Source organism: Schistocerca nitens, chromosome 6 (assembly GCF_023898315.1).
Source record: "Schistocerca nitens isolate TAMUIC-IGC-003100 chromosome 6, iqSchNite1.1, whole genome shotgun sequence".
Taxonomy (NCBI): Eukaryota; Metazoa; Arthropoda; class Insecta; order Orthoptera; family Acrididae; genus Schistocerca; species Schistocerca nitens.
In genome coordinates this window covers 247,298,736-247,313,699 of record NC_064619.1, presented here as the reverse complement: position 1 = coordinate 247,313,699, position 14,964 = coordinate 247,298,736, and the positions used below count along the sequence as shown (strand labels likewise).

The 14,964-nt window shown below is 44.0% G+C and overlaps 1 protein-coding gene across 1 annotated transcript in view; it reads left to right on the top strand.

Annotated features, from left to right (window-relative positions):
- LOC126263309 (dynein intermediate chain 2, ciliary) overlaps window positions 1-14,964 on the top strand; it is a 196,700-nt gene that overhangs the window by 120,252 nt on the left and 61,484 nt on the right. The window contains exon 6 of the mRNA XM_049960398.1: window positions 7,114-7,291. Within this exon, the coding sequence (XP_049816355.1) occupies window positions 7,114-7,291 (178 nt within the window). The remainder of the gene's footprint in view (window positions 1-7,113; window positions 7,292-14,964) is intronic.

Genomic DNA, 14,964 nt, shown 5'->3' with positions numbered 1-14,964 from the left:
ATAAACTGTTCTAGGTAATTAAGGTCAAGGTTAGAATATCAACAATTCAGAAAAAGATAGGTTGCTACTCACCATGAAGATGACACATTGAGTTGCAGACAGGCACAACAAAAAGACTGTTGTACACTAACCTTTCGGCCAAAGCCTTCTTTAGAAACAAAAAACATACATGCATTCACAAAAGCTACCACACCTCACACAAATATGACCACTATCTCTAACCTTTCCAATGAGAATACTGTTGAAATTTGTCAAATTGAAGAACTAGCCAGAGTGCGGCAAGAAAGAGGTACTGATAGTACGTATGGGTGGGGGAAGAGGAATCAGTGGAGATTGGCGGAGCGTGCAGGACTAGAGGTGACAGGACAAGGCTGCCAGGTGCAGTGTCAGGAGGCTGGGGGAGGGAGGAGGGCTGCGGAAAAGAGAGGAGCAGAGAAGGGGACGAGACCAGTGACTGCATTGGCAGAGAGCAGTGCACAATGAGGTTGAGGTGATATGAATTGGGAGCAGGTGATAGGACGAGGGGGCAGTAACAGTTGGGTGGAGGGTATGGGGACAGTAGTTTACCACAAATTGAGCCTGGGATGATTTTGGGAGCATAGAATGGGTTTACAACTCCCATCTGTGCAGTTCAGTAAAATTGCTGGTGGAGGGGAGAACACATATGGACCACGCTGTGAAGCTGCTATTGAAATCAAGAATATTATGTTCAGTTGTATGTTGTGCCACAGGGTAGTTCACTTTTGTCTTCACCATAGTTTGGCAATGAGCATTCATCATAGTGAACAGCTGATTGGTAGTCATACCAATACAAAAAAGCTGAGCAATGATTGCAGCAGAGCTGGTATATGACGTGACTATTTTCATAGGTGACCTGGTCTCTGATGGGGTAGGATACGCCTGTGACAGGACAATGGAACACTACTTTAGGAGGCATGGGAAGGATCTTTGATAGGATGTCACTCATTTCAGGGCATGATGATAGATCATCAAAACCCCAATGAAGAATGTCCTTCAGTTGTTCCAGTCCAGGATGGTACTGGGTGACGAAGGTTGCACGCCTTTGTGTCTGGTTCTTGGGGTTGGTGGAGGAGTTGGGATTTGTGGACATATGGCACAAGAAATCTGTTTACAGCCTAGGTCTGAGAGCAATGTGTGTCTGTGAAGGCCTTCATAGGACCTGCAGCATAGTGGGCAAGGGAGTTATTGTCATTGCAGATTCACCACTCCTGGGTGGTCATGCTTTATTGGATGGCTTTTTGGTGTGGAAGGGATGGCAGCTCCCAAAGCACAGGTACATTTGGTGGTTGGTGGGTTTAATGTGGGCCGAGGAATGGATGAAGCTGTGAGAGAGGAGGAGGTCAACAGCAAGTTGGCATGCCGGAATGAGGAGGTGTTGACATTGTGAAGGAATGAGGGAGGAGTGTCTTATCCCTGTGTCCAGATCATGAAGATATCAACAGTGAACTGAACCAGACCATGGATATCAGGTTTTAGGAGGCTGTCTAGGTTTTCTCCAGATGACCTATAAACAAGTTGCCGTAGTAGGGCTCGATGTGGGTGCCTAAGGCTGTGCCTCTTTTCTGATTTTGGGCAATTGGTTGGAGGTTTTGGTCAGTGAAGGCCAAAATCCTTTTTTTTTTGGGGGGGGTGGGGGGGGGGGTGGAGCACAATAACCATATGGGATGGGATCACTCAGACAGAGTTTATAGGTGGAGGAGTCAGACCATTGGTTGTCTCTGTGATTCATAATGACAGTGGTGGAAGGGATTTGGGGAAGTGGGGAAGAATGGTGGGGCCAAGTTTGAGATACGGAATTCCTGGAAGGTAACAGGAAGTGGTTATGTGGGAGGGGGAGTAGGCCTGTGACAAGTCCAGCATGGTTACATTCGGATGGAGGGCTGAAGGTGAGGCTTTTGTATAGGACTGAAATTTATGTGGGGATGAGGACTTTGGTGGAAAGGCAACAGTGTTCTGGGTTTGTTTCAGCTCTGGATTTGGTGGAGTGTTGGCAGGAAGTTTTGGGGGATGTGCCATGTTGGAAAGGTCAACGAGGAAGGGTCTGGATGCTATGTGGAGTTCTCAATGAGGAACACTGTGGATAGGATAGGGGTCGGATAGTGTTACTCCAAGATGGCAATAGGATGGCAGCAGGCTGTGTAACTTAATGGAGGTGGTGTCTGGTATGCTCTTCCAGGTGCTGGATAGCAAGGAATTGAATTTCAGAGATGTTATTTATATAATAAGGATTCCACAGTAGCTGTACCTTGCAGAGGGGGTAGAAGTGGTTCTGGGATGCCTGTGCCATGGAGAAGTGCTTTTGCAGTACCTGATTTGCGATGGACAGGGACTGGTTGAGCATGAAAAGATGAAGGTCATTGTGAATGGAGAGGTGAGATCCGGAGAAAGGAATTTTTATGGTTAGACCAATGGGGAGGATTCCATGGTTTAGGCAGCATTTAAGGAACAAGATGTGGGATTGGGTTCTAGCCAGGGAAAGGGATATTTGTTTGAACTGGTGTAGAAAGATGGAGGAGGGTCCAGTGTGGTGGGGATGACATGGGGAAAATGGGAAATGATGTAGGAAATGGGCAGATGAAGACAGTAGGTGGTTGTGAGGGGAACAGGACAACAGAAAAAGATACGTAAAAATATGTACATACATTCATGAATGCATAAAAATACACACAAATATGTAAAAATACCCACAAATACGTAAGAGTATGCACAAATATGTCAAAATATGTAAGTATGCACACAAATAAATGTGGAAAAACTTATAAAATGTAGGAAAAAAGGACACACCAGATGAAGTATGAGAATATTCGTGTGTTTTGAAAAGGGAAGAGAGAGAGGGGAGGGAGGATGCGGGATTCAGAAGTTTGTGTAGCATGGGTGGGTGTGGAAAATAAAATGAGAATATACATGAGGATGAGCAAGGAAATGGGTTCAATAGCAGTAATTAATTATCACAAAGAATTTCCCCCATGAGAATAGAAGCTACACCAGCAATCGACGCAGTGATATAGCCATGTATTGTGCACGGACGAGACTGTTGATACAGTGTGGCTCGTATGTCAGATTGTGCACAGTTTGGGAAACGGTGAAAATAACACAGGAAAGATGAGGAAGAATGAACAGTGAGTAGCATAACACTTTAGAGAATTGCAACAAAGGAAAACATCACAAGATTGTGAGATGCAAGAAAAGACATTGGTAAAAATCAAACAGTGGAATGTCCAAATTGGAGTATCAACAGTTATGAAAAGGATAGGTTGTTACTCACTGTGAAGATGACAGGCTGAGCTGCAGACAGACCCAGTGAAAAGACTGTTATGCACTAATCTTTCGGAGTAAGCCTTCTTCAGAAAAGGAAAGAAACACTTGTATTCACAGAAGCAAGCATAGCTCACACACACGTGACCACTATATCTACCCACTCCAACCAAAACACAACTGAAACACATCAAATGCAGGCATGGGAAATCTGTTTGTAGGTTAGGTCTGGGGGATGGTGCCTATTTGTGAATGCCTTTGTGAGATTATCAACATATTTGGCAAGTGAGTTCTTGTCACTGCATATATGGTATCCACAGGTGGCTAGGCTATACAGGAGGTTTTTTTTATGTGCAAGGGATTTTAGCTGTCAAACTGTAGGTACTGAAACTGCAGTGAAAAGAACTCCCTTGCCCAGTGTGCTGAAGGTCTCACAAAGGCCATCACAGACAGGACATAAGACCTAGTTCGCTAACGGATTTTTGGTGCCTCCAGTGATGACAGTGTCTTTGGGGAACTTGTGTATTAGTAAACTTAGGTTTTCACTAAAGTTTTTAGTCACATTTGGAGTTGAGCCTGATGACCAATTGAAAAATCTTTTTGTAAGTTCAGCTTATCAATATGATACATGAACAACAGCGGTTACAACAGACTCCCCTGAAGCATAATGAAACTACAGCTTTGTCTGGTGGTGGCTCTTCATTTTACATATCACAGTACAAACTACATATAAAAATACTCAGACTAGTCACAAATCAAAGAAATATTGTGTTTCAGACATTATACATTATGTAAAAGATGTGTCCCTAAAGTCATGACACATATTATTTGAAAAAGATTTATTAGATATTTCTGTACAACAGGTTACTATTCTTCAAAGTACTCTCCATGACCATTTACACTCTTTTCCACTGACTGTCCTATACCCCTACACCTCCTTGGTGAGCAAGATAGGAGTTTCCTTTAAAGCTATAGTCACAGTCACTTGAATAACCTCAGAGCTGTTAAAACGGTATCATTTGGGTATGTTCATGACCTTGGAGAACAGAAAAATGTTGTCCCAAGTCAGATCAGAAGTGCAGGTGGCTGCTGCAGTGTTCCCTTGTTATGCTTTGCCACGAAATCACCGATGTAGGAAGACATGCAGCTGGGTGCATTCTCATAATGCAGCAGCCAAGTAGAGGCAATGTCCCTTCATACATGAATGATTCTTTTCTGCCATATTTCTTTGAGGTTCATTCAAATGAAACCTGGTCAGTGCATCTACCTTTGCCTTACACGCAAGGTGGCACCACCTAACTGCGGGTATGGTGATGCCATCTATTGAAAGAGAGACTGACGTGTGCGCACCATTTGATGTTGCATAGTGCTAGTGTGGTTTCATGCCGAAGAGAAGGTGGTCACAAAAGCTATCGTCCACTACTGAACTTGCAGGTGAGTAAACAGAAACAATGAGCAGTGATTCAATTTTTGGCGGCAGAGGGAGTTGGAGGCTGTGAAATGTATTGACGGATGAAGGCTGTGTATGGTGAGCACAGTCTGAGTTGTTCAAGTGTTGTGGAATGGCGCAAATGATTCCTTGAGGGGCACAAGTCACTGGAAGACTATGCTCGTCCTGCACAGGCTCATAGTGTCACCTCACCGGAAATGGTAGCGGAAGTGAATGCTTTAGTCTTGGACAACCACAGAATCACCTTGGACAAGATCCATCGGTTACTGGGTATTAGCATGGGCACTGCCCACACCATAATGCATCAACGCTTGAACTTTTGAAAAATCTCTGTGCCATGGATTCACCACCAACTGACCGCCGAACAGCACAATACTTGAATGGCACTGTCTTCAAGTCATCTGCAACATTTTCATGAGGAGGAATACGGCTTTCTATCATGTATTGTCACAGGTGACTAAACTTGGTGTCACCATTTTGAACAGGAAAGCAAGCAGTGGAAACATGTGACTTCACCATCTCCAAAGAAATCAAAGGCCGTGCACATCAGTTCTGGTAAGGTCATGATGTCCTTTTTTTACCACAAGGACACACTGCTTGTTGAGTTCCTGGAAGGGGAATCACCATGAATGCCCAGCATTATCAAGCCACTTTACAGAACCCTAGACAAGCCATCAAGTCGAAACGCTAAGGCATGTTGTCCAGAGGCATTATTCTCCTGCATGATAATGCCCACCCACACACAGCCAATGCGGTGAAGACAACATTGCAGCAGTTTTGGTGGGAAATGCTGGAACATACACAGTACTGTCCTGACCTTTCACTGTGTGACTTCCATGTGTTTAGACCTCTAAAACAAGCTATTCGCAGACATCGATTCACAACAGATGATGAAGTGTGTGACTGGGTCCAGGCCTGGATCTGACAGCAGCCTACTAGCATCTTCAAGAATGGAATTGACAATGGGATAAATGTGCCAACAGTTGTGGTGACTATTTTTGAGTATGTGTACTGTGTAGAACTACATTTTTGAGATAGTAAAATCATTACTGTTACTTTACACTTGTGACTGGGTTTCATTTGAATGCCTCTTATAGAACTGTACCCTTGTAATCAAGAAAGACAATCAACATTCTCTTCCATTTGGATTTACTCATCCTTGCCTTCTTCTGTTTTGGCGATGCCAGGATGTACCATTCAGCACTTTGGCACTTTGACTATGGGTTGTATTGAAAAGTGCACGTTTCATCACCTGTAATAACATTGTTCATATAATCCAGTTCATTTTCCACACATTCCTTTTGTCCACTTGTGATCACCACTTGATTGATCTTTTGCTCCTCCATCAACAGTTTGTGGACCAGCTTAATGCACATGTTCCTCATGTTCAATTCTTCTGTAATGATGTGATGCATGACAGTTTTCAGAATGTTTAGTGCGTGAACTAACAGCTGAACACTCTGTCAACAGTCAGAATTCAACAACCAATGGAGATGAGTCACATTTTCATCAATTTGGCTTGGTGATGGCTATCCACTCATTTCTGGTGCAGCTTAAACTTTCTCATCCACTTCATAACTTGCACATACAAAAGAATTGATTCCTCTCAGCACTGTTTAAGCAGTTAATGAGTTTCTGAAACTTTTTGTTGAGCTTTATGCAGATCTTGATTACCCAGCATTGCTCAAAAGTATCAACCATGACATGGTCTCCAAGTAGGGGTTTAGCTAATCAGTGATCATGATGCCATGGATGCTCAGAGCAGACTGACATGGGGTGTGCTACAAAGCTGTGGGTCATCCCACCCAATTCGAACATGCTGTGACCTATGAAGGCACAGCAAAAAAATATATTTCATGACTTCTGGGGCACACCTTGTAACATTTTTTTCAGAATCTAGAAGTGCTCAAAATGAGCAGCTAATAATTGTGCTCGACTTCGACCGTTTTGTAAAATGGAAATTAGCGTATGGCCTCATTGGCCGGGAGGCTCCATCCAGGGAAGTTCGGCCACCAAGTGCAAGTCTTATTTCAGTCGATGCCACATTGGGTGACTTGCATGCCGGTGATGAGGATGAAATGATGATGAGAACAACACAATACTCAGTCCCCGAGGGGAGGAAATCCCCAAGCCGGCCAGGAATCAAACGCTGGCATGCACGCTGGCACGGGAGGCGAGCACCTTACCACCCAGCTAAGCAGGTGGACAGTTCTTTTAAATAAAGATTTATGCGTGTGTATGTGTGTCAAGAATGGTGTTTTATTTGCTAAGTCATACTTCTAAAACTATTTTATTCATCTAACACAATGTTAACAAAGTCATTGTAACTGTAATTATTAATGTTTGAGTAATTATTGAACTGCATAAATAACTTTTAATATACCTAGGTTCGATGGGGAGAAGACATGCCAGATGGAGAAATGAATTTTTTCTCAGTGTCAGCTGATGGGCATGTGTTTAGTTGGGTTCTTGGACAGAGTGGTTTATCACAAACAGTTGTTATTCCACTGGTACTGGCAAAAGAACCAATACCTGGGCCACAAGGAACTTCAACAAGCCTTACAGGTAGGCACCATCCTTTTTCAAAAGCTAATAATGTTCTCTTTTGCAATTATAAATACTTAGGTTAAATCATTTACTTGGTAAATCAAGCATCATCATCAGAGATCAAGCTACTGCAGCATCTTGTATATTATCAGGATAGCTGTTTAGTTTGTGCTCACCTAATCTGATACATTATTATTATAACCATATTGGTATTCAAAATCTTGTTTGTAATTACAACAACACGTGTAATAACTACATGATAATAAGCTTATATACACAATGCTTAAATTAGCATTTGAAAACAACAAAACTGTTTGTAATAATTATTTCTGTGGTAACCTCATACTTATCAGTGAATTACAAATACCAGTCTAATAGAAAATACTATAATTCATGAATTACCTGTTCATTTTTGTCTTTGGATCTTCAACTGATGTATAACTTTAAACATACATCAGCCAAAGATCTTGAGACAAAAGCCGACAGGCAATGTGTCAACAAGTGACTATGAAGGCCTCAACAGTTTTGTATTGTGATTTCATTTTTTAACATGGTTTCACTGTTTCTAAAACATTTAAGCTGTGGAGAAAGTGAGATGTAGCTTTCAGCACAAGCATTCTCAACACATAATTAGACAAATTACACTTTTTAAATTATTAGAGTAGATGCACCAAATAGCTGCTTATAATAAGTAATCTTTATTTATGACTGACTGTCTTGGCATTATCACCATTTTCAAGTATATCTTGATTGATGTGACATCAATGTTATGTCGTTAGTGGACTGTCCTGTAACTGACACTGTTTTAATAAGATGGTAAATGACGTCAATATGCTGAAAATAAAATGTTAATTATGATGTGACAGTAGAATGAGATTTTCACTCTGCAGCGGAGTGTGCGCTGATATGAAACTTCCTGGCAGATTAAAACTGTGTGCTGGACCGAGACTCAAACTCGGGACCTTTGCCTTTCGCAGGCAAGCGCTCTACCATCTGAGCTACCCAAGCACGACTCACGCCCCATCCTCACAGCTTTACTTCTGCCAGTACCTCGTCTCCTACCTTCCAAACTTTACAGAAGCTCTCCTGCGAACCTCGCAGAACTCATTCTAGAAACATCCCCCAGGCTGTGGCTAAGCCATTTCACCGCAGTATCCTTTCTTTCAGGTGTGCTAGTTCTGCAAGGTTAACAGGAGAGCTTCTGTAAAGTTTGGAAGGTAGGAGACGAGGTACTGGCAGAAGTAAAGTTGTGAGGATGGGGCGTGAGTCGTGCTTGGGTAGCTCAGATGGTAGAGCGCTTGCCCGCGAAAGGCAAAGGTCCCAAGTTCAAGTCTTGGTCCAGCACACAGTTTTAATCTACCAGGAAGTTTCAAATCAGCGCACACTCCACTGCAGAGTGAAAAATCTCATTCTGGAAACATCCCCCAGGCTGTGGCTTTGCCCGCGAAAGGCAAAGGTCCTGAGTTTGAGTCTCGGTCCGGCACACAGTTTTAATCTGCCAGGAAGTTTCAAAATGGTTCAAATGGCTCTGAGCACTATGGGACTCAACTGCTGTGGTCATAAGTCCCCTAGAACTTAGAACTACTTAAACCTAACTAACCTAAGGACAGCACACAACACCCAGCCATCACGAGGCAGAGAATATCCCTGACCCCGCCGGGAATCGAACCCGGGAACCCGAGCGTGGGAAGCCAGGAAGTTTCGATGTGACAGTAATTTGACAGTTCATCTCTTACAATGCTGTATATATATATATACTTTTTAAATTTGCAGTGGCTGTCATTTTTGTGTCTGTTGTCAAGCACATAGATTCTGTACTGCTCTCATAAAGAGAACTGTTCTTTATAATAAACCACATAAGAGGAAAATATGTATTTGGAAGCTGTGGTAGGTATTTGTAACTGCTTGAAAATTTTTCTTAATGTGAGGTAGCATTCTTAGTGTAAAAAGCTGTGGTAGGTATCCGTAACTGCTTGAAAATTGTTCTTAATGTGAGGTGGCATTCTTAGTGTAAAAAGCAGTCGAGTTCAAGCTCTTCAATGTCTGGTGTATTATTAGGTGGCATTCTAAATGCCTGAAATATCACATATCCTAAGTGTGTTTTGTTATGAAGCTGGAATCTCAATAAATATTACAAATAGCTATATTACTTCATAAAAAAATTAATTATGTATTTTAGCCTTAGACCACACATAGACAGTATGCCTGGTCTGTGTATCTTACTTTAGTTTCCTGGAATCAATTATCGTCTTATTCTTTCATACATGAAAATGTTCTGCTGAGTTTTAAAACATTTGAAAAGGCAGTTTTCAAAAATTTGTTCCTAATTCTGCATACTCCAATTCGTAGTATAATGTACCAGGCAAAATTAAGAGCATTATTATTGTACCCAGAATGAGATTTTCACTCTGCAGCGGAGTGTGCGCTGATATGAAACTTCCTGGCAGATTAAAACTGTGTGCCCGACCGAGACTCGAACTCGGGACCTTTGCCTTTCGCGGGCAAGTGCTCTACCACTGAGCTACCGAAGCACGACTCACGACCGGTACTCACAGCTTTACTTCTGCCAGTACCTCGTCTCCTACCTTCCAAACTTTACAGAAGCTCTCCTGCGAACCTTGCAGAACTAGCACTCCTGAAAGAAAGGATATTGCGGAGACATGGCTTAGCCACAGCCTGGGGGATGTTTCCAGAATGAGATTTTCACTCTGCAGCGGAGTGTGCGCTGATATGAAACTTCCTGGCAGATTAAAACTGTGTGCCCGACCGAGACTCGAACTCGGGACCTTTGCCTTTCGCGGGCAAGTGCTCTACCACTGAGCTACCGAAGCACGACTCACGACCGGTACTCACAGCTTTACTTCTGCCAGTACCTCGTCTCCTACCTTCCAAACTTTACAGAAGCTCTCCTGCGAACCTTGCAGAACTAGCACTCCTGAAAGAAAGGATATTGCGGAGACATGGCTTAGCCACAGCCTGGGGGATGTTTCCAGAATGAGATTTTCACTCTGCAGCGGAGTGTGCGCTGATATGAAACTTCCTGGCAGATTAAAACTGTGTGCCCGACCGAGACTCGAACTCGGGACCTTTGCCTTTCGCGGGCAAGTGCTCTACCACTGAGCTACCGAAGCACGACTCACGACCGGTACTCACAGCTTTACTTCTGCCAGTACCTCGTCTCCTACCTTCCAAACTTTACAGAAGCTCTCCTGCGAACCTTGCAGAACTAGCACTCCTGAAAGAAAGGATATTGCGGAGACATGGCTTAGCCACAGCCTGGGGGATGTTTCCAGAATGAGATTTTCACTCTGCAGCGGAGTGTGCGCTGATATGAAACTTCCTGGCAGATTAAAACTGTGTGCCCGACCGAGACTCGAACTCGGGACCTTTGCCTTTCGCGGGCAAGTGCTCTACCACTGAGCTACCGAAGCACGACTCACGACCGGTACTCACAGCTTTACTTCTGCCAGTACCTCGTCTCCTACCTTCCAAACTTTACAGAAGCTCTCCTGCGAACCTTGCAGAACTAGCACTCCTGAAAGAAAGGATATTGCGGAGACATGGCTTAGCCACAGCCTGGGGGATGTTTCCAGAATGAGATTTTCACTCTGCAGCGGAGTGTGCGCTGATATGAAACTTCCTGGCAGATTAAAACTGTCACGACTGGTACTCACAGCTTTACTTCTGCCAGTACCTCGTCTCCTACCTTCCAAACTTTACAGAAGCTCTCCTGCGAACCTTGCAGAACTAGCACTCCTGAAAGAAAGGATATTGCGGAGACATGGCTTAGCCACAGCCTGGGGGATGTTTCCAGAATGAGATTTTCACTCTGCAGTGGAGTGTGCACTGATATGAAACTTCCTGGCAGATTAAAACTGTCGTGAGTCGTGCTTCGGTAGCTCAGTGGTAGAGCACTTGCCCGCGAAAGGCAAAGGTCCCGAGTTCGAGTCTCGGTCGGGCACACAGTTTTAATCTGCCAGGAAGTTTCATATCAGCGCATACTCCGCTGCAGAGTGAAAATCTCATTCTGGAAACATCCCCCAGGCTGTGGCTAAGCCATGTCTCCGCAATATCCTTTCTTTCAGGAGTGCTAGTTCTGCAAGGTTCGCAGGAGAGCTTCTGTAAAGTTTGGAAGGTAGGAGACGAGGTACTGGCAGAAGTAAAGCTGTGAGTACCGGTCGTGAGTCGTGCTTCGGTAGCTCAGTGGTAGAGCACTTGCCCGCGAAAGGCAAAGGTCCCGAGTTCGAGTCTCGGTCGGGCACACAGTTTTAATCTGCCAGGAAGTTTCATATCAGCGCACACTCCGCTGCAGAGTGAAAATCTCATTCTGGAAACATCCCCCAGGCTGTGGCTAAGCCATGTCTCCGCAATATCCTTTCTTTCAGGAGTGCTAGTTCTGCAAGGTTCGCAGGAGAGCTTCTGTAAAGTTTGGAAGGTAGGAGACGAGGTACTGGCAGAAGTAAAGCTGTGAGTACCGGTCGTGAGTCGTGCTTCGGTAGCTCAGTGGTAGAGCACTTGCCCGCGAAAGGCAAAGGTCCCGAGTTCGAGTCTCGGTCGGGCACACAGTTTTAATCTGCCAGGAAGTTTCATATCAGCGCACACTCCGCTGCAGAGTGAAAATCTCATTCTGGAAACATCCCCCAGGCTGTGGCTAAGCCATGTCTCCGCAATATCCTTTCTTTCAGGAGTGCTAGTTCTGCAAGGTTCGCAGGAGAGCTTCTGTAAAGTTTGGAAGGTAGGAGACGAGGTACTGGCAGAAGTAAAGCTGTGAGTACCGGTCGTGAGTCGTGCTTCGGTAGCTCAGTGGTAGAGCACTTGCCCGCGAAAGGCAAAGGTCCCGAGTTCGAGTCTCGGTCGGGCACACAGTTTTAATCTGCCAGGAAGTTTCATATCAGCGCACACTCCGCTGCAGAGTGAAAATCTCATTCTGGAAACATCCCCCAGGCTGTGGCTATGCCATGTCTCCGCAATATCCTTTCTTTCAGGAGTGCTAGTTCTGCAAGGTTCGCAGGAGAGCTTCTGTAAAGTTTGGAAGGTAGGAGACGAGGTACTGGCAGAAGTAAAGCTGTGAGTACCGGTCGTGAGTCGTGCTTCGGTAGCTCAGTGGTAGAGCACTTGCCCGCGAAAGGCAAAGGTCCCGAGTTCGAGTCTCGGTCGGGCACACAGTTTTAATCTGCCAGGAAGTTTCATATCAGCGCACACTCCGCTGCAGAGTGAAAATCTCATTCTGGAAACATCCCCCAGGCTGTGGCTAAGCCATGTCTCCGCACTATCCTTTCTTTCAGGAGTGCTAGTTCTGCAAGGTTCGCAGGAGAGCTTCTGTAAAGTTTGGAAGGTAGGAGACGAGGTACTGGCAGAAGTAAAGCTGTGAGTACCGGTCGTGAGTCGTGCTTCGGTAGCTCAGTGGTAGAGCACTTGCCCGCGAAAGGCAAAGGTCCCGAGTTCGAGTCTCGGTCGGGCACACAGTTTTAATCTGCCAGGAAGTTTCATATCAGCGCACACTCCGCTGCAGAGTGAAAATCTCATTCTGGAAACATCCCCCAGGCTGTGGCTAAGCCATGTCTCCGCAATATCCTTTCTTTCAGGAGTGCTAGTTCTGCAAGGTTCGCAGGAGAGCTTCTGTAAAGTTTGGAAGGTAGGAGACGAGGTACTGGCAGAAGTAAAGCTGTGAGTACCGGTCGTGAGTCGTGCTTCGGTAGCTCAGTGGTAGAGCACTTGCCCGCGAAAGGCAAAGGTCCCGCGTTCGAGTCTCGGTCGGGCACACAGTTTTAATCTGCCAGGAAGTTTCATATCAGCGCACACTCCGCTGCAGAGTGAAAATCTCATTCTGGAAACATCCCCCAGGCTGTGGCTAAGCCATGTCTCCGCAATATCCTTTCTTTCAGGAGTGCTAGTTCTGCAAGGTTCGCAGGAGAGCTTCTGTAAAGTTTGGAAGGTAGGAGACGAGGTACTGGCAGAAGTAAAGCTGTGACTACCGGTCGTGAGTCGTGCTTCGGTAGCTCAGTGGTAGAGCACTTGCCCGCGAAAGGCAAAGGTCCCGAGTTCGAGTCTCGGTCGGGCACACAGTTTTAATCTGCCAGGAAGTTTCATATCAGCGCACACTCCGCTGCAGAGTGAAAATCTCATTCTGGAAACATCCCCCAGGCTGTGGCTAAGCCATGTCTCCGCAATATCCTTTCTTTCAGGAGTGCTAGTTCTGCAAGGTTCGCAGGAGAGCTTCTGTAAAGTTTGGAAGGTAGGAGACGAGGTACTGGCAGAAGTAAAGCTGTGAGTACCGGTCGTGAGTCGTGCTTCGGTAGCTCAGTGGTAGAGCACTTGCCCGCGAAAGGCAAAGGTCCCGAGTTCGAGTCTCGGTCGGGCACACAGTTTTAATCTGCCAGGAAGTTTCATTATTATTGTAGTTTACATTTTAGCCCATATACCAGTTGTAAAATTTTGATGTTTCTGTGGTATGTGGCGTGAGTTGCATTTAAAGACAAGCACACACACACTGTAATAGTTTTATTGAAAACTGTTTCAAGGGAACATACATATGTAGGGAGGGAAGCATGGAGGGTAAAAATCATAGAGGGAAACCAAGAGAGAAATACACTAAGTAGATTCAGAAGGATGTAGGTTGCAGTAGTTATTCGGAGGTGAAGAGGCTTGCACAGGATAGAGTAGCATGGAGAGCTGCATCAAACCAGTCTCTGGACTGAAGACCAGAACAATAACAACAACAACATATTTTGACTAAAAACAGAAACTGTAATAAAGGTAGCTAGGTATTATGTGTTATTCATTTTAGTCATAGTATTAACTGGTACTTATAGCATAGTGATATAGGCCCCTACATACATGATGCATGTTTATATCTCATTAAATTATTAAAGAAATGTGAATTAAAATCATTGAAGATAAAATGAAGAGCATCTCACCCAGTTTTGTCTGTTGGAATTGTTCAAGTATTTTTCTTGGCAAAGCATGCAGGTGGCATCCATTGTGTCCATATCCATATCAAAATCATCTTCTGAGATGACTAGTGGTTCTTCTTCAAAATCATTAATGCTTTAAGAAGCTGAAGCCTTGAAATGTGTTCCTGTAACTTGCTTACAATTTTCAGTGGCAGGCTTCTTGTGAGTGCCATGTGTAGTGGCCCTCCAAACTCCAGGATGGAAAATATCAGTAAAATGATTTTCCATCCTTAAGTAAAGTCACTATTTTTCTCATTGGTCAGTTTTAGTAAGTGTTCTTTGATTTGGTGTGTAAAGTCAACTTTATACCAAAGTTTTTTTCGAGAAGTTTACATGATATGAAAAAAGTTAGTGGTCATAAAGTTTTCTGTGGCAGATGGATTGAAAAATTAGAAGATGCTGTTGAGAAGGCTCTGAGTTATAACCTTATAATCAACCTTGTGCACCAGAGACCAATTCTTAATCTCTATGATGGGAATGTTGTCTAAATGATGTGAAGTAACTGAAAACATGAAAACATAGCAAATCTCAAAATAAGCCAGAAACTTCAGAAAAGAAAAATGATACATAAATTCTATCAAAAATATCATGTATTTGTCTCAGATAAGTCAAAATTATAAGATAATCTAATCTTGAGAAATTTAGACAAAAATGTTAAATAAATTGTCACAAGAAGTTTGTTATGAAATTGTACAAGTACAGTTATATGAATTTTGATGACACTTTCAGCAGATTAAG